General features: G+C 40.4%; 1 protein-coding gene across 5 annotated transcripts in view; it reads right to left on the bottom strand.

Annotated features, from left to right (window-relative positions):
• Ash1l (ASH1 like histone lysine methyltransferase) overlaps nucleotides 1-26,008 on the bottom strand; it is a 152,154-nt gene that overhangs the window by 116,171 nt on the left and 9,975 nt on the right. For all 5 annotated transcript variants that reach the window (XR_013051890.1, XR_013051891.1, XM_076573656.1 and 2 more), the window contains exon 2: nucleotides 10,340-10,862. Coding sequence is in view for 3 of the 5 variants with exons in the window: in XM_076573656.1 (XP_076429771.1) it covers nucleotides 10,340-10,762 (423 nt within the window). In the remaining 2 variants the exon portion in view is untranslated. The remainder of the gene's footprint in view (nucleotides 1-10,339; nucleotides 10,863-26,008) is intronic.

Below are 26,008 nucleotides of genomic sequence, written 5' to 3'. Positions count from 1 at the left end.
TGACCTTGAAAAGTGTGTGCCAAGGCAAGCATAACCCCTCCCCCCAGTTTTGAAATACTGTTAAATATATTGATAACATAAATAACCATGTTACTATCCTTTAGAACCAAATAAATTTGACAAGTTCAGAAAACCAAACAAACAAAAACCCGGAAATGTAGCTCAGAAGAGCACACGCCTAGGATGCTCAAGCTCATGGGAACATGCACATTTGTGGAGTTCAAAGACAATTTGGTGGCATTGGGCTCCAGGAAATGGAGCTCCACTCCCAAGTGCCTTCACACACTGTGCCATCTTACTGGATCCACAATGTATTCTTCTAACCTTGTCTCAAAAAGAGTAAGCCAAAACTAGCAGAGGAAATACAATTTCCTCAGAAAATACAATAGAAAAATGTCAATAACAATATGTAAATTATTATATGTAACTTCAACAGCAAGTTTTTCTTGCTATATAACTTAAAGAAACATAAGATTCCCCCCAACCCTGCCACATACACAAAGACTCATTTTTTTGGGGGGGGGGGGCGGTTTATGTTGAGATAGGGTACGTATATGTATACATAATCCAGGTTGGCCCATAATTTAAGATACTCCTGGGACAAAACCACACAGAACATTGAGGCTGCAGAGACCACATTTCCCTATACAGCTGCCTTTTAGTGCTTTAAAAATTGATGCCGGGGCGGTGGTGGCGCACGCCTTTAATCCCAGCACTCGGGAGGCAGTGGCAGGTGGATCTCTGTGAGTTTGAGGCCAGCCTGGGCTACCAAGTGAGTCCCAGGAAAGGCGCAAAGCTACACAGAGAAACCCTGTCTTGAAAAATCAAAAAAAAAAAAAAAAAAAAAAAAAAAAATTGAACGCCACAGCATTACCAATAAGCTGCATATGAAGTAAAAGGGGATGCCACAGAAGGGGAATACTCTCGGACAGCCAGTTCTTTGAAGATCTATGCTTTTTTTTTTATACTCTTACACTTAAAATGGTATTTATAAACAACAGAAAACTTTGTTTTTTACAGTTTTTATAACTCATGACAATTTGTTTTTTTTGGGGGGGGGGGGCGTGGTGTGTGTTCAAAACAGCGTTTCTCTGTTTAGCCCTGGCTGTCTTGAAATTCACTCTGTAGACCAGGCTGGACTTGAACTCACAGAGATGCTCCTGCCTCTGCCTCCTGAGCACTGGGATTAGAGGTGTGCACCACCACAGCTTGGCCTGATTGGCTTTTAAATGTGGTCTTTGCCAAGTAAATCTAACATGCAGCATTTTAAAGTTTAAATATCAATGTCTCTGCAGCACTGTTTGAATTTTTAGATAAAGTCATGCTCATTGGGGGATTGAAAAAGAAAAAAGAACATAGTAAACCAAGTAAAAGGCTCTGTGGAAAGTCTCAGCAACAGAATGGATCAAGGAGAGGACAGAATATCTGAAGGACAAGACAGGAGAACTGGAACAATTCAACAAGGACAGAGAAAAGAGTAAGTAGTAGTGAGAATTCCAAATACATGACACTCTGAAAAGATCAACTCTATGCATGACAGGCGGAGAAGGAGAAAAATCTGTAAGGGCATGGAAAACACTTTTACAAGTATGAGAACAGAAATGCCAATCCAGATACAGGAGGCATTCAAGACACTGCACAGACCAGAAAAGTTACTTCTGTGTCCCGGTGTAACTCAAGCACTAAGTACACAGGAGAAAGGAGAAGCACAAAGGCTCACACAGCATGCCCATCAGACTAACTGAGACTTGAAATGCTAGGAGGCCTAGACAGATGTTCTGAAGTTCTAAAAGACAACTGCCAACCAAACTACAACTGCAGTTAGCAAAACGGTCATAAATGAAGGAAAAATAAAAACTTTCCATAATTAAAAAAAAAGCAGGCTAAAGGAAGGAAGTTTGATAGAAAATACTTGAAGGGATCCTTTAGACTGGAAATAAAAACAAGTCCATCCATGAAACCATAGGAAAGAATAAATCATGCTAGCATAATAGTTCAGCAAGAAAGGAAGAAGAAAAAAACAATCAGCACAAAATCAACAAAAATGATAGGCACCAACGCACACTTCTGAAGAACTCTGAAGATTGATGGTTGCAACCCCCCGATCAAAAGACACAGAATAGTAGACTGGACCCCCAAACAGAAACCATCTGTCAACTACCTCTAAGAAATGCATATTACCACAAAAGACCGACACCATATTGTGCGAAAGGATAGAAAAAGGTGTTCCAAGCAAGTGCACCTGGAAATGAAGCAGGTGATCTTGATGAAACAGACTTCAAACAAAAACTAGAAAGAAAAGTTAGTCACCTTACACTGATTAAGAGAACAAACCATTAAAAAGGACATTAAGATTTTAAGCACATGTGCCCCAAACACAGGTGCATCCAATTTCATAAAACAAATTATACTGATGTAAAGTCACAGATTCATTTAGCACAATGGCAGTGGGTAACTTTAATACCCTACTCTCACCAACTGACAGATGTTTCCAACAAAAATAAGAAGAGAAATCTCTGAATTAAATGATATCCTAAATAACAAGGACCTAACAGATACCTAACTACAGAACGTCTGTTCCATCCAAATACTGTAGAATACACATTCTTCCCAGAAGCCCGTGGAACCTTCTCTACAACAGATCCCATATCATACACAAAGCACAAGAGAATTAGAGAAGCCCAAGAGCAGAGAGATTTTAATCCTGGGGATTCCACAACACACTGCTGATAAGGATTAGGTCCTTGAAAAAAAATCAAGAAAATCTTATTAAAAATTTCTAGAATCAAATGAAAACACAATACACCAACGCTATAGGATACAAAGAAAACAGTACTAAAGGGAAAACTTAAATGCTCACATTAAAAAACAGGAAAGGTGCAAAGCTACACAGAGAAACCATGTCTTGAAAAACAAACAAAACAAAACAAAAACAAACAAACAAAAAACCCAAACACCACAGAGAAATCTGAAACAATTTAATGATATACCTTAGGCCCTAGGAAAAAAGAAAAACAAGTGAAACCCCAAAAAACAGTAGATCATTAAGATTAGGGAAGAAATTAATGCAATGGTATCAAACAAGTAAAAGCAATATATGAGCCAAAAATGAAACACAAAAACTGGTTCCTTAAAAAGATAGAAACAAAAAATTAGTTCTTTAAAAAGACAGAAAAATTGGTTATTTAACAAGATAGAAAAACTCTTACCCAAAATAACCAAAAAAGAGAAGGCCAAAATAAAATCAGACCTGAAAAGGGAACCATTACAATGGATACTAATAAAATTCAGAGTATCATTAGGTCTTACCTTAAAAACATATATTCTACTAAATTAGGAAATCTAAAAGAAGTTAATTTCTAAATGCAATATGATCTAGCAATTTAAATGAAGATGAGATTTAAAAATGTAAACATAACTGTAACAGTGAGATTAAAAACAGGAATTAAAACTCTGGTGCTTGCCTTTTTAATCTCGGCACTCATGCGGCAAAGACAGGAGATCTCTGAGTTCGATGCCAGCCTGTTCTACAGAGTGTGTTCCAGGACAGCCAGGGCTACACAGAGAAACCCTGTCTTGAAGAAACAAAAACCAAAACACAAAACCCCCAAATTCTTTCAGCTAAAGAAGACAAATGGATTTGATGATGAATTTTACCAGATCGTCAAAGATATAAGAGCAATGCTCCTCCAACCACTTCACCAAACAACAAAGGAAATGGCTGAACAGACTGGCTCGGCGGTTAAGGCCTTCTGCTGGGTACTGCTACAAAGGCCTGGAGTTTGGTGCTCACCACCCACGTTAGGTGGTGTCCTCTCCGGCCTCCAGGGGAGCCCACACACGTGGGAAACAACCACACATATACCCTGATGTAGTCCACCAGTTTCCTAGTGGCTGTACCCAGCAGGACGGGATGTTGATTGGACCACGGGCCTGGGTACCAGGTGTTTGTGAGGGGCTAACTAGCAAGGGGGAGGTCTTTTGCTCCACCACTTGGCACTGTTATAAACAGCCCTTTGGAATAAAGTTTTTACTCCAGAGACAAGGGAGGAGTCAATATTTAAGTAGTAAGTGTTATAAATAACACAAATTGATTCAAAGGTAGAAATCACATGGCCATCTCAATGGATGCAGAAAAAAAAACTTGACAGACGTAACATCTCTTTATGGTAAAAGTCCTGAAGAGCTGGGCACAGTTTCATATGCCTTTAATCCCAGTACTCAGGAATCAGAAGTATGTGGATCTCTGAGAATCCAACAACAGCCTATACAGATCATTCCAGGACAGCTAAAACTACACAGTGAGATTCAAAAGAAAAAAAGTGCCAGGTAGTGAAGGCAGGGGCAATCTCTGAGTTCCAGGATAGCCAAGGTTACACAATCAATCAATCAATCAATAAATGTCAAACTATAGCCAACATTATATAAAAGGGGGAGGGGGGGCTTCAAAAGCATTAGGATAACCTAATTTTCGGAAGTTCGCTTTCTCCACTACTAGAGAAGTCTTAGAGCGGTAAGACAGACAAGCAGATAAAAGGACACAAAGAGGAAGGGAAGAAGTCAGAGTCTAAGGACTCTGAGTCCTTAGAGCCCTGAGTCAGAAAACTTGGAGAACTGATCAACACTTTAAGGAAAAATGGCAGGATACTAAATCAAATACAAAAAAAAAAAAAAAAATCAACAGCCTTCCTTCCTACATACCAATCACAAACCCACTAAAACAGGGGGTAGAGGCCAGAGAGAAATGCCTCAACAGTTAAGAACACATACGGCCTCTTGCAGAAGATCCAAGTTCAGTTCCCAGGACTCACGTGGGGTGCCCACAACCACCTTGAACTCCAGCTCCAGGGAGAGCCCACACCTCTGGCCTGCATGGACATCTACACTCAGGCATATACACTTAAAGCAGGAGGAGAAGGAAAAGCAGATAGAGCATGTGGTAGTGGAGGGTAGAGTTGGGGATGGATGTAATAATATATTCTATATTATATATGAAATTGCTAAAGCCTAAGTAAAAAGAAATTTTCAAAAAAGGAAGTTTTTCTGTGGTGATATTTTGTGTATGCTCTAACAAAGTTTGGCCGGGCGGCGGCGGCGGCGGCGGCGGCGGCGGCGGCGGCGGCGGCGGCGGCGGCGGCGGCGCACGCCTTTAATCCCAGCACTTGGGAGGCAGAGTCAGGCAGATCTCTGTGAGTTCGAGGCCAGCCTGGTCTACAGAGTGAGTTCCAGGACAGGCTCTAAAACTACACAGAGAAACCCTGTCTCAAAAAAAAAAAAAAAAAAAAAAAAAAACAAAAAAAAACAAAAACAAAAACAAAAAAAACCACCAAAAACAAACAAACAAACAAAAAGCCTGTCTGACCAACAGAGGGCAGAGCCAGCCACAGTTAGTCATAGAGACCAGGCAGTGGTGGCACATGCCTTTAATCCCAGCACTAAGAGGTTGAGACAGGAAGTGATATGGCTGGGTGGAGAAAGGAATATAAGGCAGGAGGAAACAGGATCGTGCCCCATGTCAGTCTGAGGATTCAGTAGAGGTAAGAACTCTTTCTAGTGGCTGCTGCTTTGCTTTTCTGATCTTTCAGTTTTCACCTTGATATCCGACTCTGGGCTTTTATTATTAAGACCAATTAGAATTCGTACTACATCTTTCAAATGACGCATCAGAACTGAGACATCACAAGTAAAGATTTATGCTGGACATAGCGATACATGATTACAATGCCTATACCCAGCACCAAAAAGGCTAAGGCAGGAGGATCTTGAGTTTGAGACAAGCCGGGTATATAGAGCAAGTCTGAAGTGAGCCTAGGCTTATATAGTAAGATTAGTTATGAATAAAAAAATTAAAAATTTTTTAATCCAATGCTAGGGATTACATTTAGGCCTCATATATGCTACACAAGTACTTTACCAACTGAACTACATCCAAGCTCCCAAAATGATTTATGAATTGAAAACCACACACTTCTGCATGGAAATTGACAAAGTAATATTTAAGTATGTGGCATGCATGTGCATGCAGACATGCACACACACAATAAATATAAATTAAAAGCTGAAAAAAATTAAATTCACATTTCAAGAAGCCATGTCAGTCCTCCTATTTAGGAAAAAATCTCCAGAATTAGCTAAGTTAAAAAGCACTTGGTAGGCAGAGGCATGCTGGTCTACCTAGTGAGCTCCAGGCCAGCCGGGGCTACATAGAGAAAAATAATACACAGAACAAAGTTAACACTATGGTATTTGTATTTTTTAAATAAATATATATATTTGTGTGTGTGTGTGTGTGTGTGTGTGTGTGTGTGTGTGTGTGTAGCACATTCATGCAGGTACCCATAGAAGCCAGAAGAAGGTGTTGGTGATACTCTGGATCTAGAGTTACAGATGGTTTTGAGTTGCCATATGGGTGCTGGGATGGTCCTCTAGAAGGGCTCAGCCATCCCTCCATCCCTAAACACAGCAGGATCTTAATCCTAACAAAGGGAAACCTAAAGATATTAGGTACAAAATTTTCTTCACTTTGCTTCAGAAACTATGTTTCTACCCATCAGGTAACATCATTACATTACCATAGTATTATCAAGTCAACTTGCTACATGGGGATTCTGAAATGGATAGGTTAAAAGGATGAGAGTACATGCAGGAGTGAGCGAATGGTATTTGTTGCAAGAATGTGTACTCCCCTCCTGCTAATAAGGTCTCAATGCAAACCAAAGTCCCCCCTGGGAAACCAATTAGTTTACTGAGCTTACTTACAGGGCATGGGTGACTCCAAAGCAGCAACATCGGGAAATCTGTACCTAGCATGGATGATGTACACATGGAGCCTCTCCCTGATACTAAGGCCATGTACAACCAAGGCAGAATTGCTTACAAGCCCAACTCCTCCTCTGAGGAAATGTCAACAGTCCACAAGCCCAGTTGTGACCAGAAGACTGGGGAACTCAACCTAGTGGTAAAGGGCACATGAAGCTCTGGGTTCAAGCACCCCCCTCCCCAGTACTAATAAATAAATTATTTATTAATGGCCATGCTTTTAATCCCAGCACCCTGGAGGCAGAGACAGACAGATCTCTGTGAGTTTGAGGTCAGCAAGGTCTATACTGTGAGTTCCAGATCAGCCAGAGTGACAGAGTAAGACGTCCAGCTCTAAACAGAACAAAACACAACACAACCAAAACAAAACAAAAAATTCTGGCCAAACCAGGTGGCCTACTCCAGTAAACCCAACCCAAGGTGGAGGGTCAAGAGTTCAAGGTAAAATCTGGCTACATAGCAAATTAGAGGCTAGCCCAAGCAAGGTACAAGGGACCCTGTCTGTTTTTCTTTTCTTTTCTTTTCTTTTCTTTTTTTCTTTTTTTTTTTTTTTTTGGTTTTTCGAGACAGGGTTTCTCTGTGTAGCTTTGCTCCTTTCCTGAATCTTGCTCTGTAGACCTGGCTGGCCTTGAACTCACAGAGATCCGCCTGGCTCTGCCTCCCAAGTGCTGGGATTAAAGGTGTGGGTCACTAACGCCCGGTGGGACCCTATCTTAGCACACACTCACACTTCTGGATGCCATAATAATCCTGCAAACAAAGAACCTGTAGCATAGATTCTGGAAACATGTAAAAACACAAACTTATGGATAATAAGGGCTCTCAGGGAATAAAGGTGTTTTGCCAAGCAAGCCTAATGATCTGTGTTCAATTTCTAGGACCCATGTTGGAATGAGAGAACCAACTCACAAAGTTGTTCTTGAATCTGAATATACACTGCAGGATACAACTCCTCGCCTAACTAAAAAAGAATTATTATTAATGGTAATAAGATAGGTGTGGTGTCACACCTATACTCTTTGTACTTGTGAGGCTTGGAGAGGAGAAATATGAATTCTAGGTCAGCCTGAGACATACAGAAGACTATCACAAAAGAGAATCAGGAGCTAGGGAGATGTGGCTCACAGAGTAAGAGTGCTCTGCAGACATGAAGATTGAGTTCCAGGTCAGTTCCCAGCACCCCACACACGGCTGGCATGGCCATGCACATCTAACACTAGCACCATCGTGGACGGAGACAGGGAGATTGCAGGGGCTTGGGAGATGCCAGCGTGGCTCCAGAGTCAGTGAGCAACCCTGCTACAAAGGAATGACGTCAACCTTCCTTTGGTCTCTGCACACCAACGCACCTGCACACATGCATGTGCACATACCACAGACACTCACAGACTTTTAAATAATCCTTTAAAACAATAGGCCGGGCAGTGGTGGCACATGCCTTTCATCCCAGCACTTGGGAGGCAGAGGAAGGAGGATCTCTGTGAATTTGAGGCCAGCCCGGTCTACAGAGCGAGATCCAGAAAAGGCCCCAAAACTGCACAGAGAAACCCTGTCTCAGAAAAAAAGAAAAAAACCCAAACCAATAATAATAATAATAATAATAATAATAATAATAATAATATAATGATAAGGTAAGGATAGTGGCATGTCTGCACTCCCAGTATCTGGCTGGCTGAGCTAGGAAGAGTACAAGTTTGAGGACAGCCTGAGCAATGCAGCGAAGACTCTCTTTTAAAAAAGGTGGGGGTGGGGAAGAAGAGGGGCTAGTCAGATGGCTCAGCTGCTGGTTCAGAAGAACCAGGTTGGATTCTTAGCACCCATGTGGCCAATGGTCACAACCTTATGTAACCCCAGTCCAAGGGGGTTCTGATGCCCTCTACTGGCTTCTGTGAGCACTGCATGCATGGTGCACAGATACACATGCAAGCAAAACATCATACACATAAAATAAAATGGACCACAGAGAAAAACAAAGAATAAAAGTCATGTCATTTCATACAGTGAAGATTACTATTAAATATCAGATCAAGTGTTAAAACAATTCTGTCTAGTGTCAGCCTTATTACTAATGCACATTCTTCATCCTGTAGAGGACATACATTGTATAGACTGATACTAAATAACATAACTAAAACTTCTGGTCAAAAGGCTGTCACAGCTGGTGGTGATGGCCTATGCCTTTAATCCCAGCACTCAGGAGGCAGAGGCAGGCAGATCTCTGTGAGTTCGAGGCCAGCCTGGTCTACAGAGTGAGATACAGACAGGGCTATACAGAGAAACCCTGTCTCGAAAAACCAAAAAAAAAAAGGCTGTCACACAAATTGCTACTGTTACTAGACAGAGTGATGTTAAGGCAAATTAGTCATGGGGCTGGAAAGATGGCTCAGTGTTTAAAAGCACAGACTGTTCTTCCATTGGACCAGAGTTCAGTTCCCAGTATCCACATGGAGGCTCACAACTGTCTGTAACTTCAACTCTAGGGAATCCTATACCTTATTCTGGTCTTTATGGGAACCAGGTGTGAGCACATTGAGACGAGACATACAAACAAGCAAAACACTCATGTACCTCAAATTATTTATGTATTTATTTAGAGACAATGTCTCACTATGTAGCTCTGGCTGGCATGGAGCTCCCCATGTAGATCAAGCTGGCCTCAAACTCAGAGATCCACCTGCTGCTGCCTCCCATACTTGAGTCCAAGGCATGTACCACCATGCCTATGTTAAATCATTTTTTTTTTTTTTTTTTTTTTTTAAGAAAAATTAGTCACTATATTTGAGTAGTGGCAGGAAGAAAGCAACTTAGTTTTCTGTTTGTTTGTTGCTTTGAGTCAGGACATCCTGCACCGGTTTCCAGAGAAGCCAGGTTACTGATCTGCAGTGTGCCTTATGAGAAACAGCAATATAAATGTCTTATGAGACAATTCACTTGGCAAAAGCTCTCATTACATTGGTGAATCACATCCTTCCAACCATGTTAAAAGAGAGGTGCTATGAGAATTTCTTATCTGAGCCTCAATTTATTTCCTTAATATGTTCTTCCCTTCATTATTGGAAATAGACAAGATTCAAATCTGTATTTCCTAAATATAATTGCCAACTTTATATATAATTTTTCCCACTGTTATATTAGGGGCAACAATCTGACTTGTTTAACACACATTAGCTCCATTTTACATGTCATAATTTTACAAATAAATTACAGGTACAGACATGTATCTGTAAGAGGACTCAGTTGCTAAGGACACTTGTCATAAAAGCCTGTCCTAAGTGGACACCCCAGAAATCATGTGAAGGTGGAAAGAACGGACACTAAAGTTGTCCTCTGACCTCTATAAGCACGAAGTGACATTCCCTACACATCCACACAAATAAAAATGTAAATGTAGACATCTTTATATTGTTATACTTTCAGCATCCTTTATAGCCTATCAGAAAGAACTGAAGACTAGTGTAAACAAGATTACTAGAGAAATCCAAGTACTGACACTGGCTGTGGCCTGGGGAAGTTCACTCACCCACTTTGAAGGGCAGCGGTCGCTCTTCTCATCTGTCATCTTCCCACTTTTAAGTGCTCTCCTGGAGTGCTTGACGGTTGTTTTTATGGCAGGTCGACACACATAGTTCTCCAAGTTCTTTGGAGGCTTTTTAGTTCTCTTAGCCTGAAGACCAATTTTCAACTTTACGTTCCCCTCTGAGAAGTTTGTTTCTTTCACTGAGAACTGCTGCTGTGCGTCAGGTAAGCCAGCATCCTTTCCTGCGTCCCCGCTCCTTTCTCGAGTCCGCTTGCGCGGATCCTCCTCTTCTTTCTTCGTGTTACTCTCTACTTCGACTTCTCTCTTGCTGGCCAGGGTGCCAGGACTGATGGTAGAAGGACTCTTTCTTGAAAATCCTTCGGAATCAGAACCCAATCCTAACATAGCAGTATTCCTAGAGTCCATCACAAGTGTTTTATTGCCAAGGAATCTTACAAAACTTTTACTGAACACTGTTCCATAAAAAAATACGGATTTCCAAAACTTGCGACCAGCATCTCTTTCCCTGCAGGACAGATCATAACAAAAACTTATCAGAAATAAACAAAGGGTTAATGTAAGAAAGGAGCAATAAGATGGCAGGGAAAGCAGCAAAAAACAAAGAAATCAATTAGATCAAAATGCAGCTTACAATATATACAAATCATTGAGCTGTGAATTCACTTAAAAACTCCAGATTTCTTTTCGTTGTTCAGTAGATATGAACAAGTTACCATATTGTAGTACAAATCAAAATGTAAGAATAACCGTTACAGCAGAGCATGGCGCCACATTCCTAGATCACAGCGCTTCGGGGCAAAGACAAGAGGATCTCAGGTTTGAGGCCAGCCACAGGCACATCTCTCTCCTTTCTCTCTCTTCTCAGTATGTATGTATGTATGTATGTATGTATGTATGTATGTATGTATGTATGTATGTGTCTCGTTTTTTAACAAAGGATCTCATGTAACCCAGGCTGGCCTTGAACTTGTTAGCTAAAGATGATCTTAACCTGATCCTGCTCCTCCAGTTCCAAAGGGCTAGGACCACTGCTGGACCACCACAACTGGCTCGAGATTGTAGTCCTTAAAGACAAAAATTATAGGGCACCATGGTGGAAGTCTTTTATCCCAACACTCAGGAGGCAGAGGCAGATCTCTGAATTTAAAACTAGCCTGGTCTACAGAGCAAGTTCCAGGACAGCCAGGGCCACACAGAGAAACCTTGTCTAGAAAAACAAAACATTAAAAAAAAAAAAAAAAAAAAAAACCTAAAAATCATTATAAACCAGCAAAGAAGCTTCTGCAACTGATGTCCAAATACAAATACAACACAGAAATAACTTGGAGTATTTGAAGTCTGTTCTCCTCTCATTACCTCCCATCCTCTCTCCCTGTAAGCCAGGGTCTGCCTATAAAGCTCAAAGGCCTCCTTCCTCAGCCTCCGAACCCAGGGTTAAAAGTGAGCACCACTATACCTGGCACAGGAATTGAATTTTTAAAGGAATATATTTTCTACATTTTAAAATAAAATCCATTTTATTAAAAATAAAGAATTATTTTGCTGGCTTTAAGTAGGTTTCAGTGTTCAAACATTTTAAAAACTGTCAGGATTAGAATTGGAAAGATAGACAGCTGAGTAGTTAAGGGCACTGGCTATGCTTCCAGAGGATGAGGGTTCAATTCCCAGCACCTATATGGTGGTTATAGGTTAAGATTCTCAGGCAGAATAATCTCTGTTGCTATCACACACTAACTCTGAACTTATTCATTAATCCAATGAAAAATATTCCTGGGCATTTACTAAATGATGGGTATTATACTGTGCCCTAAAAAGAAAATAAAAACAGACCCACTTTCTAAATTTGAGGCCTATAATGAAGTGAAAACATGAACATTAAACAAATAATTATAGGAATTATTGAAAAAATTATTTTCATTGTTTTCCTAATAGCAAATAGTTGATACATTTCAATTTCCCAAATATATAAAATGTTTTCAAACCAACATGTCAACTTAAAAAAAAAAAAAAAGGTAAGTAGCCCACCTAATCTAAGAATCTGCACATGAAATCTCTTTTGTTTTTTAACTATTTATTTATTTATTTATGCATATGAGTGCTCTATCTGCATGTGTGCCTGCATAACAGCAGAGGACATCAGATCCCATTACAGATGGGTGTGAGTCACCATGTGGGTGCTGGGAATTGAACTCAGGACCTCTGGAAGAAGCAGCCAGTGCTCTTAACCGCTGAGTCATCTCTCTAGGCTCTGGAGCCTTCCTTTTTATTACATAAAGGTCCTCAGGAAATCAACCAGGTTCTATCATATAATCAGAAGGCTGATTAGCAAATCAAAAGCAAACCAAAAACTCAGTACTCTCTTTACAGACTATTTATTATGAGGCTGAGGAATCAGAGCACTTGCGGCTCTTGCAGAGGTCCTGAGCATCGCTCCCAGTACCCAAATGACTCTCCACCATCTATAACTCTAGTCCAAGCTATCCTCCATCCTCTTACCTAGGTAGGCATCAGGCATGCACATGCTATATGTACAAACATTCAGGCAAAATACTCATACACATACAATTAAAAAAGCTTTAAAATTTTTCTTATTGCTAGTGTTTGTGTGTTTAAAAGTACAGGTGTGCTGGCGCCATGGCACATGTGTGGAGGCCAGAGGCCAAATTTCAAGAGTCGGTTCTCTCCTTCCACCACGGGTTCTGGGGGTTGAACTCAGGTGGTTAGGCTTGAGTGGCAAGTACTATTAACCACTGAGCCTATACAGCAGGCCTATAATTCACTAGACTTTTTTTTATGTTTATTTTCTATGTATAGGTGTTTTGCCTGAATGTATGTCTGTGCACTATGTGTGAGCCTTGTGGCCACAGAAGCCAGAAGAGGGTGTCAGGTCCCCTGGAACTGGGGTTACTAATGGTTGTGAGCCACCATGTAGGTGCTGGGAATCCAGCTTGGTCCTCTCCAAGAGCAAAAAGCTCTTACCCTCTAAGTTAACTCTCCAGCGTCTAATAATTCAGTATTCTTGAGGACTGACAGATCTGCCTGGGATTACATCTTACCTGTACAACATTCTTCTGCCATGTGCAAGACCCTGGTGTAATCGTCAGCAATGGCAAAAATAATAAATTTGAACAAAAAAATACAGCCAAATGAAATAGTGTATGCATATAATGCCAAAACTTGAGAGGTATGAAACACAACTTTCAAGTTCATGGCCAGAGGGGCATGTTAGTGAGATGCTGTCTCAAGGACAAAACACAAACATGAAGGGAAACAACAAAGGCCTGATTAAAAACCCAGGCCTACAATCTTGAAAAACAGTGTAGTTTGGAAATAAAAATTTTTATCCTTTCAGTGCATTTGTGGTTCCATCAGATACTTCTTCCCCCTATCAGACACAAGGTTCTACTGGTTTGCATGACAGATTCACAATACAGAAATCCCTAAAACGGAAAACCAAGTGTTTCCCCTCAACTTAGCAGTGACAAAATTTGAGCTGAATTGATTTTAGTTTTAATTACCAGAATTTCTGTGAAATTTATTCAATGTACAGAATATTGAAGTGTTTGATAAAAGAGTGCTTTCCCAAAATCTTCAACAAATCACTGTCAGTTCATTCCATCAATATGTATTATCTAAAAGTTTAACAACAACCCCCAAGCAAAACTTCTAGCATCAAATGTTCTAGATTATGGGTGGTGGTGGTGCACGCCTTTAATCTCAGTGCTAGGGAGGCAGAGGCCGGCGGATCTCTGTGTGTTTGGGGCCAGCCTGGACTACAGAGTGAGTTCAAGGATAGCCAGGGCTACACAGAGAAACCTTATCTCGAAAAACCCAAAAAGTTCTAGATTACAGACTGAGTTTCTGCTGTTATTTTTTTTGATAGTCTCATTACTGGCCTTCAACTTGAGATCTTTCTGCTTCATCCTTCAAGAGCTGAAGTTACAGGAGTGCACTCCAGCCAAAACAGGAGAGCCATTTTGAATGTTTGAAGTAATGAATGTTGTTTGTGAATGGGGAAGTGTTTCCATCCAGAATTAAGGGAGCCATGTTGTCACATAACTTATCCTGTTTCCTTGTACAGTATATGTTAGAATTTCTAGCCACTCCACCAGCTACAGGACAGAGAGCGTGTGCTGGCAAGATGCTTAGTCATCCCAGGACCTTACGTCCTATGTAATCTGTGACCGGCGTGATCACGTAATCTATGTGCATGTGTGGGAGGGGTGGTGTGTGTGTGTGTGTGTGTGTGTGTGTGTGTGTGTGTGTGTGTATAAAAGCAGGTTCCACATATTCCTCCCCCCTCTTCCTGCACAGCCATTCCATAGGCCTATTCCTATTCCTCCTGACTTTTCTTTCTCACACGGTAAACAGTGCCGCTTAATGAATAACATTGCACTGCTTAATAAATAACAGTATATTTAATTTAAAATGTAGCTGCAAGGAGAAATACAGATTTAAGAACTGTTGTCTTGGTTGGGCAGTGGTGGCACACATCTTTAATGCCAGCACTCAGGAGGCAGAGGCAGGCGGATCTCAGTGAGATCGAGGCCAGCCTGGACTACAGAGTGAGATCCAGGACAGCTAGGACTGTTACACAGAGAAAGCCTGTTTCAACAAACCAAACACCAAAAACAAACAAACAAAAACCCCCAACAACAAAAACTGTTGCCTTTCTGCTCAAAGAAGCAAATTCAACACTCATCTGAAATACAGTTTTATGGTTTACATTTTCAAGTCTCTGGAAAAATCCAAAACAAACTAGTGAAACTGAAAAGAAAGTTAAAGGGATATAGGTCAGTTGATATAGTGCTTGCCTAGAACATATCAAGTCCTGGGTTCTAATCCCAAAACTGGTTAGGTAGAGATATGGCAATCAGAAGTTCAAGGTCATCCTTGGCAAGACAGCAAGTTCAAAGCCAACCTAGGGCATATAAGACTCAAAAAGGAAGACTTACAAAAGAAAAGTCAACACTAGCTTCATAGCATAGAGTCCTTTAACATATATCATTATTGGGAAGAACAAACTAGAAAATTACTTACATTAGTAGGACATACACATTTATATCACTGTAATTTAACAATATGGTAGAATTACTTATGAATTCTTTATAAATCACCATAATAACTTAAGAATGTTACTAGTCTATTTTGGCAATGTTGCCACTAACTACCCAGAAAAGCAACATAAATCTACAATTTCTAACTAGGCATGTAGCTTATCATGTATGAAGACCTGGGCATATTTCCCAACACCAAAAACATAAACAAAACAACTGGATATAGGGATATACTTCTGTAATTCCAGCACTTGGAAAGAAAAGCAGGAGTTCAAGGTCATCACTGGATACAGAGCAAATTTAGGGCCAACCTGGGTTATATGAAAGAGAAAGAAATAACCTCCACCACATATATGTAAAATGTGTGAGCAGAAAAAAACTCAAACTTGTTCTTCATATCTATACCCTATTTCTTCTCTCAAGTGAATACCTCTACCTACTGCCACCTGCCACAATAGTCCCATATACAAGTAACAAACAATAGGTCTGATAAAATAAAAAGACCAAGGACATAGCTCAGTAGGTTTAATTGCCTTCAAAAATGCACCCTCTTATGAACACACACATTAATGAATACACATTAACACAGTGTCATGAGGCTGAAGGTATTGCTTAGTACAGAGTTTGTCTAACACACACAAGGTTCAAGCCCAGAACAAGGAGGGAGGGAAGGAGAGAGCGTGAGGAGGAGGAGGAGCAGCAGGAGGAGGAACAGCAGGAGGAGGAGGAGGAGGAGGAGGGAGGAGGAGGAGGAGGAGGAGCAGGAAGAGCAGGAGGAGCAGGAAGAGCAGGAGGAGGAGCAGGAGCAGCAAACACCACTTTGGTCTCTGACACAAAGTAACTATGACAATTTAACTCTATGTGGAAGACAGTGGATTGTGTGGATAACCGGTCTACCATCAGGAATGGGAAAGAAATAAGCATACTTTGATAGAACACTACTTAGGAAAGCAATATAAAATTTACGATAAACTTTATAAGTTCTACAAATGAGTCCTGCCAGTAAGTTTAACATATATAACTTAAAATTAAAATCCCTAATATTTACTGAGTTTTAATATGCACAAAGCTCTACACTAATGCTTCACATATTTAACTTAAATCTCTATTACCATGAGGTAGTTACTATTCCTTTTTATAGATGAAAAGACAGGCTAATGGCCAATAAAAGAAAGAGTCAAATCTACTCATAAAGGCTCAGTCAGGTTGGCCTGGTTTTTCTTAAGTGTGTCATACAGCCTCTAAAAACTCATTTTCAGACCTGATTTTTACTCCTCTCTGCTACATTTAGAATTCTATTGGCTTTCCTCCTCCTTCTCTTCAACTGTTTCCTTCATCGATTCATTAAATGTATGCATGCAAGGAAGTGGACTAGGGTGCTGTACCTGAGTGTATGAATGAACAGGTATGCCCATGCATGTAAAGACCTGAGGTCAACATCTGGTAATTTCCTCGATAGCTCTCCATTTATTTATTTACTTGTTTATTCTCTCTGTGTGTACACGCAAGCACAGGCATGTGAGTGTGTGCATTCTATAGCGTAAGTTTTGAGGTCAGAGGACAACTTTTAGGAGTCAGTTCTCTCCTCTCACCATGCTTGATCTCAGGAATCAAACTCAAGTTGTTCCACTTAGCATCAGGAGCCTTTATCTACTGAGCCACCTCACTGTTGCCCCCTTGTTTTGAGTTAGCGCTTCTCACAGAACCCCATGCTCACTGATCTAGCTAGGCTGACTGGCCAATGAACTGCAGGGATCCACCTGTCCTCTCCCCGCCTCCTCCTCAGGAGTTAGAGCTCAACTTCTATAGGTTCTAGGGATATGACCTCAAGTCCTTCCTTATGCTAGTGCACCGAACACTCAACCACCTCCCCAGCCCTGGTTCATTATTCTTAACAGACCCTTTTATTAACTTAACAAATAGTTTCTGAGGGCCTCAAAACTATCTTAAGAACTGTATGACACAATAAGATATAGTTATAGGTCAGACAAATACTGCTATCATGAACTCTAAACTTTAGAAAGGAAGCAAACAACTTATATAAATACAGTTAAAATGTACAAGTATGATTAACAAAAGGTATTAACTATTATGACATAGTATGTAAAATTAACATAGGAACAGCAAAAAGATCTTACCAAAGCAAACAGTATGTATGAGAAAATTCCCTAAAATTATGAAGATTACTGAGATAGTCCGAGCACAAAATGAAACTGGGAAGGCAATAAGAATTGCTTATAAACTGCCTCGTTAAAAATTGGCTCTTAAGGATTTGGATAACCCTGGTACATAGACATGCAAACAGGCAAACCACCCCTAACACATAAAACAAATATATATTTAAAAGAAAGAGTTCAGTAATAAATGTATTAAACTTTAGGTAGCAGTGAAACATTTTTAAGTGTATCAAGTCAACTACTAGAAATAGATGCATAGAATACACTCTATACATAGCATTACTTTAACCAAACACATATGAAAAACCTAACGAAAATTGTCTTTTTTTGCTTGATAAAGCCAATTAAAATATTTAAAATTACTTCATTAGTATATATTTTAAAATATATAGTGAATAAAAACTTATTTGTCAAGGAAAATATTTCAGTTGCTACATTGTAGAAATAACAACAGTTACCCATATTTATCTTAAGACAATTCAATCTTGTTTCATCTATGAGAATTTTTACTTTGATTTGTTTTATTTCTTAAGATAATGTCTCCTTATTCACAATATAGTACTGAATGACTTGTAATTTGTAACAATCTTCCTGTTTCTACCTCTCCAATGCTAGGATTACAGGCAAGTAACTTTCATATCTGACACTAATAAATTTATTTTATTTTGTATTGTTTTTTGTTTTCAGAAACTTTGAAGCCTAGGATAGCCTTGAACTCAATGCAATCTTTATGCCTCCATCTCTCCAGTGCTAAGATTAAAGGTATAAACACATCTGGTTTATGATAAATTTGTATTTGCTCTATCAACTTCATTAGACAAAACCAGTGATTGCAATCATTCCCTTTGTCAACATTAAAAACCAGATACAAATGAACTACTAAGACTTTAAAACTCCACATGTACATAACACGATATTCATATGGAACTATCCTAGGTTTTAATTTCTTTAAAATCCTAAGGAAAAAAAATTTTTTAAATTTATGTGTGTCTGTTGGTCTGTGTATGTGTACACGCCCACATGTATGGGGATGCCTGTAGAGGCCAGAGGACGTCAGATTCACTGGAACTGGAGTTAATGGTAGTTATACCCACTTTGACGTGAGTGATAAGAACTGAACTCTGGGGGGCTGGCGAGATGGCTCAGAGGTTAAGAGCACTGACTGCTCTTCCAAAGGTCCTGAGTTCAATTCCCAGCAACCACATGGTGGCTCACAACCATCTGTAATGAGATTTGTTGCCCTCTTCTGGCCTGCAGGCATACATGATGTATACATAATAAATAAATAAATCTTTATATAAAATATAAAAGAACTGAACTCTGGCCCAATACAAGAGCTGCAAATGCTCTAACCACTTACCCATCTCTCCAACCCCCTCTTTAAAATCCTTGTAGATGACCAATACAATTTATTAGACCACAGCAAGTTAGCTGAATAACCCTGTACTTAGGGAAGGAGAGAAAGGTTTGAGTCAGGCAGAACAGCAAGTATCAAACTCCCGAGGAAGAAGTATTCTGAGTATGTTTGAGAAACATGAAGGAAAACTTTGCCTTCCATTTCTTGAACTGAGTCTGAAGAGAGAGTGAAAAAAGACGAGAAGAGGTGGAAGCAGAAAGAGGCCTGGACTATACAATGAGCTGAAGGCAAGCCTAAATCAAGTTACAGGGTAAAATTGTACCTTAAAAAGCACCATTTAGTTTGGCAGTGGTGATGCACACCTTTAATCTCAGTATTCAGAAACAGAGACAGGTAGAGTTTGAAGCCAGCCTGATCTAAATAATGAGTTCCAGGGTGGACAGAGCTATATAGAGAGACCCTGCCTCAAACCAAACTAAATCCAAAAAAAAAAAAAAAAAAAAAAAAAACCCACTGATTAAATTAAAAAAAAAAAAAAACTTTCATTTTATTTTTCTATGTGTTACAGGTGTTATATGTATGTATGACTATGTACCACATTCATGCCTGGTGCCCAGAGAGGCCAAAAGAAGTCAATGGATCACCTGGAACTGGAGTTACAGTGTGAGCCATTATGTGGGTACTGGGAATCAAATGTGTGAGCCATCAACTCACTCACTTAATTCCTCCCCCTCTTTTTTTGTGTGGCAGTTTCTCTGTGTAGCCCTGGCTGTTCTGGAACTCACTATGTAAACCAGGCCGGCCTCGAACTTAAAAGAGATCCACCTGCCTCTGCCTCCCTAGTGCTTGGATTAGAGTCATATGTCAGCATGCTCAGCAAAATTTTTTCTTTTATAACAATTTACCTAATAACTTGTGATCATTCCTGACTTCCTTCTATCTCTCAATCTTTCTACATGCAGTCTGTCAGCAATGTCAGTCTTATTTTCAAAACATGCAGTTTCTCACTACTTCAATAACTACTATCTATATAAGAAGTCCTTTGTTCTCTCTGTCAAAAGTAGTAGTGTTTTTAATGACTTGATATACTGCAGAAGTGTGTTCAAAGCAGTTTCAAAATTGGGCCAATCAAGATGGCTCAGCAGGTAAAAAAGGCAGCAACTCCAGCCAGGTGACCTGAGTTTGGTCTCTAGAAGAACAGAAAGTCATGCTCTGAACCCATGAGAGCAGCGACACCTGAGCACTCACCCTCTCATATACACACATAACAATAAAAAATTTAAAAAGACAGCAGGGCGGATTTGATTCCAGCACTCTAGAGGCAGAGGTAGGCAGATCTTTGTGAGTTCGAGGCCAGCCTGGTCTACAAAGCAAGTTCCAGGACATCCAGAGCTACATAGAGTAACTCTGTCTTGAAAAACAAAACAAAAGAAAACAAATAAAAAAGAAAGAAATAAAGAAAAGAAAAACAAATAAATAAAATGTTATCAAATGACAATGACTATGCTTATTAAATTTTACCAAACAAACCCAAAGAAGCTGAAACTCCATGAAATACATACTGCAGTATAATCTAGTAGTCAATAGGTTAAGAAGTTTTAATTTTTATTTATCTGGTTGTATATGTGCAATGTATACACATAGATGTGTGGGTGTCTTTCTCTTTCAGTCTCTCTCTGCCTTATCCTTTGATAGTTTGTGTGTCTGTGTGTCTGTGTAGGGTGGGGGACAATCAGTTCTGTAGGTCCCCAAAATGAACCTTTGGTCAGTGACTCAGATTCCCAGCAAGCACCTTTCCTTGCTGAACCATCTCAGAAGCCCACAGAAAAAGAAACAAAAATGAAAAACAGAATCTCACTGTTATATCCTTGGCTGCCCTGGAACTTGCTATGTATGCTGACCTCAAACTCACAGAGATCCACCTGCCTCCAGAATACCGGAATTAAAGGCCCAGGTAACTGGCTCACCAAAATGCACCCTAAAGTGCATAAAGTCAGTAATATATTTGAGGAAACAGATACAATCAACACCCTGTTTTGATCATTATACAATATATGCATATACTGACTGAAATAATCCGACCATAATCTTCTCGTGTCAACAGAAAACAAAGATGGTCTGATAGAGAGAAGATGGCAAGGACAAGCTACAAACTTCTCTAATCCTAACCGTTCCTCTCTAGTAGTCACTTCTAAGTCTCTCGTGCTGCTTGGATTTGGGCCCACCAGCATTCTAAATAATTGGTATCCCTGGAGGCCAGTCTTTTGCTACTCTAAATTCTATTTGAGTATTAAAGTATACTGTATATGACTTTTAAACTCCAGACTTTATCAGAGTCTGTTCAATATGTTTGCAAAGCCCATTCCTCCTCCAGTCTCTGAAATGTATTACCACCAGCTGCTCAAGTCAGAAGCCTGGCAGCCATCCTGGATTTTCTAGCTATCCCAAACTTTCAACCTAATACCAAAACTCACCAATAACTGGCTAATTGTACCCCATCCTCTTCAATTCCACTGCTATTAGTGTTTAAAAACTTTTTTTCTCCTTTTGGCTCAAATTATAGCCAAAAAGATGTTTTAGAAAATGCCATTTGTATACTTAAAACTCTATTTTTAAAAACCTCTTTTCAGATATAAAAACCCTCAATCCCAAATGTAACTAATAACATGTTTAGCAGCATAGTAGAGTATTTAACATGTGGAGGAGGCATGTACAAGTTCAAAGTCAGACCCAGGGCACCTTTGAATTCTCCTGTGCAAAGAGGAGTTGCTGTTAGAGCTTTTTGAAAAGTACACAGGATGGTACTTTACACATCACCAGTGTTTATTTTTGGTTGTAACTGTTCTCACCTATATGGAGACTCACTGTTTCTCACTGTGCTACAACAGAGCACGAGTCAAGAAACAACCCAAACAACCAAACACTGATAATACCTATGGTATTTGTGCTCTACATGTTTTTTTCCTTCCATTAGAACATAGAGTTACTTCTCTTGGTATGGCACTTTCTTCCAATCTCTGCCCAGATTACTTCTGCTTCAAATCAATTAAAAGTTCTAGGAATCAAATGCAGGGCATCAGGCTTGGTGGCAAGCATCCTTACCCATCCAGCAATCTTGTTGTCCTCTATCTAATACTTCATTTCTGTAAGTTTTCTGTGGAGGAACTGAGACCCTCGCTCACTGACAACAGCATGTAAAATGGTCCGATAATGCTGGGAAAGAGTTTGGTAGTTCTTCAAAGGGCTAGCAGAGTTTTCATTTATGACCCTGACGATTTCACTCTTAGATACATACCCAAGACAAATGGAACTCTACGTGCACACACATGTTCACAGCAACATTATCTAAACCAAGGAATGTCGGTGAACATTGAAAGAAGAGCAGCCAGACGGGTACAGTCTGCCTATAATACCAGCATCTATAGAGCAGAGGCAGGAGGTCACTCTGAGTTCCAGAATGACTTGGCCTACAATTAAGCAAGTCCTAAGTTCCAGATCAGCCAGGGCTACAAGGTGAGATAGAGATGGCCTAGTAGTTAAAAGCACTTGCTGCTCTTGCAGAGGATCCAGGCTGGGTTCCCAACACCATGTGGTGGCTTACAACCGTCCATAGCTTCAGTTCCAGGAGATCCAATGCCCTCTTCCAACCTCCACATGCACAAGGATAAACACACACATTCACACACATAAAAATGAACTTAGTACTGATAATACTAAAACATGGATGAACCTTCAAAAACATGCTGAATTAAAGAAATCAGTTCTGTAAGACAACAGTTTAAATCTATATGACATATTTTTAAAAAGGCACATCTAGGGTCAGCAAAATCGTTCAGTGGGTAAAGGGCCCTTCGCCACCAAGTCTGATGACATGAATTCCATTCTCTGGACCCATACAGTGAAAGGAGAGAACTAACTCCCAAAGTTATCCTCCGACCATGTGCCTCCCACTCCACATAATAAAAAGACGTATCTGTGTACTACAGCAAATTCAATACCAACACTTGAGAGGCAGAAGTAGGTAGGAAGATCAGGAGTTCAGGGCTATCCTGAGCTACATGACACCTTTTATCAGTAAAACAAAAACAGGCAGACATGCCAGGCATGGTAGCCCATGTCTTTAATCCCAGTACTCAGGAGGCAGAGGTAGGTGATCTGTGAGTTTGAGGCCAGCCTGGTCTACACAGTGAGTTCCAGGACAGCCAGGGCTATACAGAGAAAGCATGTCTGGGGTGGCCGGGGGTGAGAGGATGTGGGGAGTGGGGTGGAGTGACGACAAAAGCCCAGGCAGATATATACAAAAGAAATTTGTAGTTACTGCTAGGGCAAAGGGACAATGTGTGAGATTAGGGACTGCTAACAGACACTGTGATGAAATACTTTAAACTTACAGTGATTATGCAGTCATATAACTGTGTGACTGTAAGAAAAGCCATTCACTTGTACACTTTGGTTAATTTGCATTCATCTTCCTGACCTGGCCCCCAGATGTTAGGATTACAGTTGTGCACCATCATGCCTGGCTCTTCCCATAGATTTAACAGCTTTCCTCTGTTCACCTTGGACAAATGTACAGTACATGCTGTACTGTAAAACATTAGTTAACAGATCTCCTAAATTAAAAAATTCTTGAAGGAAAAAACTGTCATTTTCCTTACCCCTAAGCTCACTTAAAAAAAAAAAATCTGATGGATCAAACTCAAGTAGTTTATGGAAGAAGTCTTTTCCTACTTTGCACAGAAGCAGACTATGGAAGGCCTCTATGGTAGTGCATACCTTTCATTCCAGGACTCAGGAGGCAAAGGAAGGCAGACCTCACAGAGATCCAGTCCAGCAAGTGCTACAAAAGGAGACCTTGTCACAAAGTAAATACAGACTAGAGGGCTGAGACTACTCATAGTCTCCCTCAGTAGTTGTTGGTCTTGCAGAGGAATTGGGTTCAGTTCCCAGCACCGAGATGGTGATTCACAACCATCTGTAACTCCAGTTCCCGGAGATCTGACACGCTTTTCTGATCTCCGTGGACACCAAGCACATACATACGTGCAAGCAAAATACTCAATATACATAAAATAATTTTTTAAAAGCATGGGACTGTGGACACAGCTCAATGAGTAAGAGCAACTGTTGCAGGCATGAAGATCTGAGTTTGGATGTAAAAAGCCAGACATGATTATCTGTACCTGGAACCTCAACATCAGGATGGGAAAAGACAGGTACTCACTGGCCAGCCAGGCTAGCTGAAACTGCAAGCTTCTGGGTCAGCGGGAGACCCTGTCTCAAGTGAATAAGATGGACAGAAGGTATTTTACTTCCTCCTCTGGCCTTCACACAGTCATACACACACACACACACACACACACACACACACACACACACACACACACACATTGGGTAAGTATTACGCCTGTAAAGGTCCTTTTCAAATAGTAGACTCCATATTGCAAAGGGATTATTTGATATGATACTGCATGTTGACATAAGGGGTTATTTATTTGGGAGAAAATAAAGTTAGATGCATTCTTTATGTCCTTAAAACAAACAGGCTGGGAGATGGCTCATCAGTTAAGAGTACTGGCTGCTCTTCTAGAAGACCAACGATTCCAAGTACCCACCTGGCAGCTCACATTTCTGAACTCCAGTTCCAGGGAATCATCCAACACTCTCTTCTGGCCTCCACACGCAGCAGACACTCATGTGGATGCACAGACATACATGTAAGCCAAGCACCCATACATATAAAATAAAAAGTTAATAATTTTAAATTTAAAGTGCTTGACTAAGTATAAACAAAGACCTCGGGGCTAAACCCCTAACATTGAAATCAGGGGTGGGGGCAGGTGTGCAAGACTGGAAAATTCATAACTTAGCAGAGGATGATGAATTATATCCCTGTGCCCCTGGCACTCAGGACACTAAGGAGTGCAGCAAGTTCAAGGCTAGCCTCAGTTGTAGAGTGAAGCCTTTTCTCAAAGATCACACAAGCAAGTAAAATAAACAGTTCTTGGCTGTACAGAAGTGACCCTGTGTTGTGATATGTTAGTTAATCTGTTTCTCAAAGTTGTCTATTAAAAGAAACAGGGTAACTAACCTATCCCAAGACAGTGTAATACACATGGTCCAAAGTGGAGAGAGAGAAAGGTATCAAGTACCTGGGGTGTCTCAGATATGGCAGTATACAGCTCTAATCCCATAGTCTGATGACAGAAGCCAGAGGGCGGGTAGACGTTAAAGGCTGCTCTGGTCTATACAGCCAATTCCCAGGCTAATCAGGGGTGCACGGTAAGATCCTATCTCAAAAACAAAACAGAAAAGTATCTGTGGGGAGAAAGAAAAACCAAAGGAGTCAGATTCCCTGAACAGGAATTACAGATAGTTGTGAGCCACTATGTTGGGAATGGAACCTGAGTTCTCTACAAGAGCAAAAAGTTCTCTTAACCAATGAGCCTGAGAAAGACAACTTTGAGTAACTCAGCACTCTTGTGAAATAATGCTTGTTAGGATAATTCTGAAATTCTTTTATTTTTCATTGCATTTTATTTTTTGCATGGGGGTAGGTGTGCACATGCCAGCATCATGCATGTGGATGTCAGAGGACAACTTGAAGGAGTTAGTTCTCTCCTTTCACCATGTGAAATCCTTCAGGCTAGGTGGCAAGCACATTAACTGCCTTAGTCATTCCACCAGCCCAATTTGTTGTTTTGTACTTAAAGACCCATTTAACTTTAAATGATATGCATGTGTGAATGCAGGTACCTATGCAGCCCAAAAGGTGGCATCAGATGCCCTGGACTGGTTGTGAGATGCCCAATGTGGGTGCTAACAAACTCAGGCCCTGTGCTATACAACACGATGAGCTCTTAAGCACTGAGTTACCTCTCTAGCACTCACCCCCTCAACCCCGCACCCGAGACTTAAGATAGGGTCTCTATGCAGATCTGGCAGGTCTGGAATTCTGTTTGTAGACTAGTCTGGCCTTGAACTCACAGAGATCTGTTTGCTTGTGCCTCTTAAAGGCCTATGCCATCACACCCAGCTTCTTTTTATTTTTTTTTAAAGA

Source organism: Peromyscus maniculatus, chromosome 6 (genome assembly GCF_049852395.1).
Source record: "Peromyscus maniculatus bairdii isolate BWxNUB_F1_BW_parent chromosome 6, HU_Pman_BW_mat_3.1, whole genome shotgun sequence".
Taxonomy (NCBI): Eukaryota; Metazoa; Chordata; class Mammalia; order Rodentia; family Cricetidae; genus Peromyscus; species Peromyscus maniculatus.
Note: the sequence above shows the minus strand (reverse complement) of the source record. Positions and strands in the feature narration are given on the sequence as shown.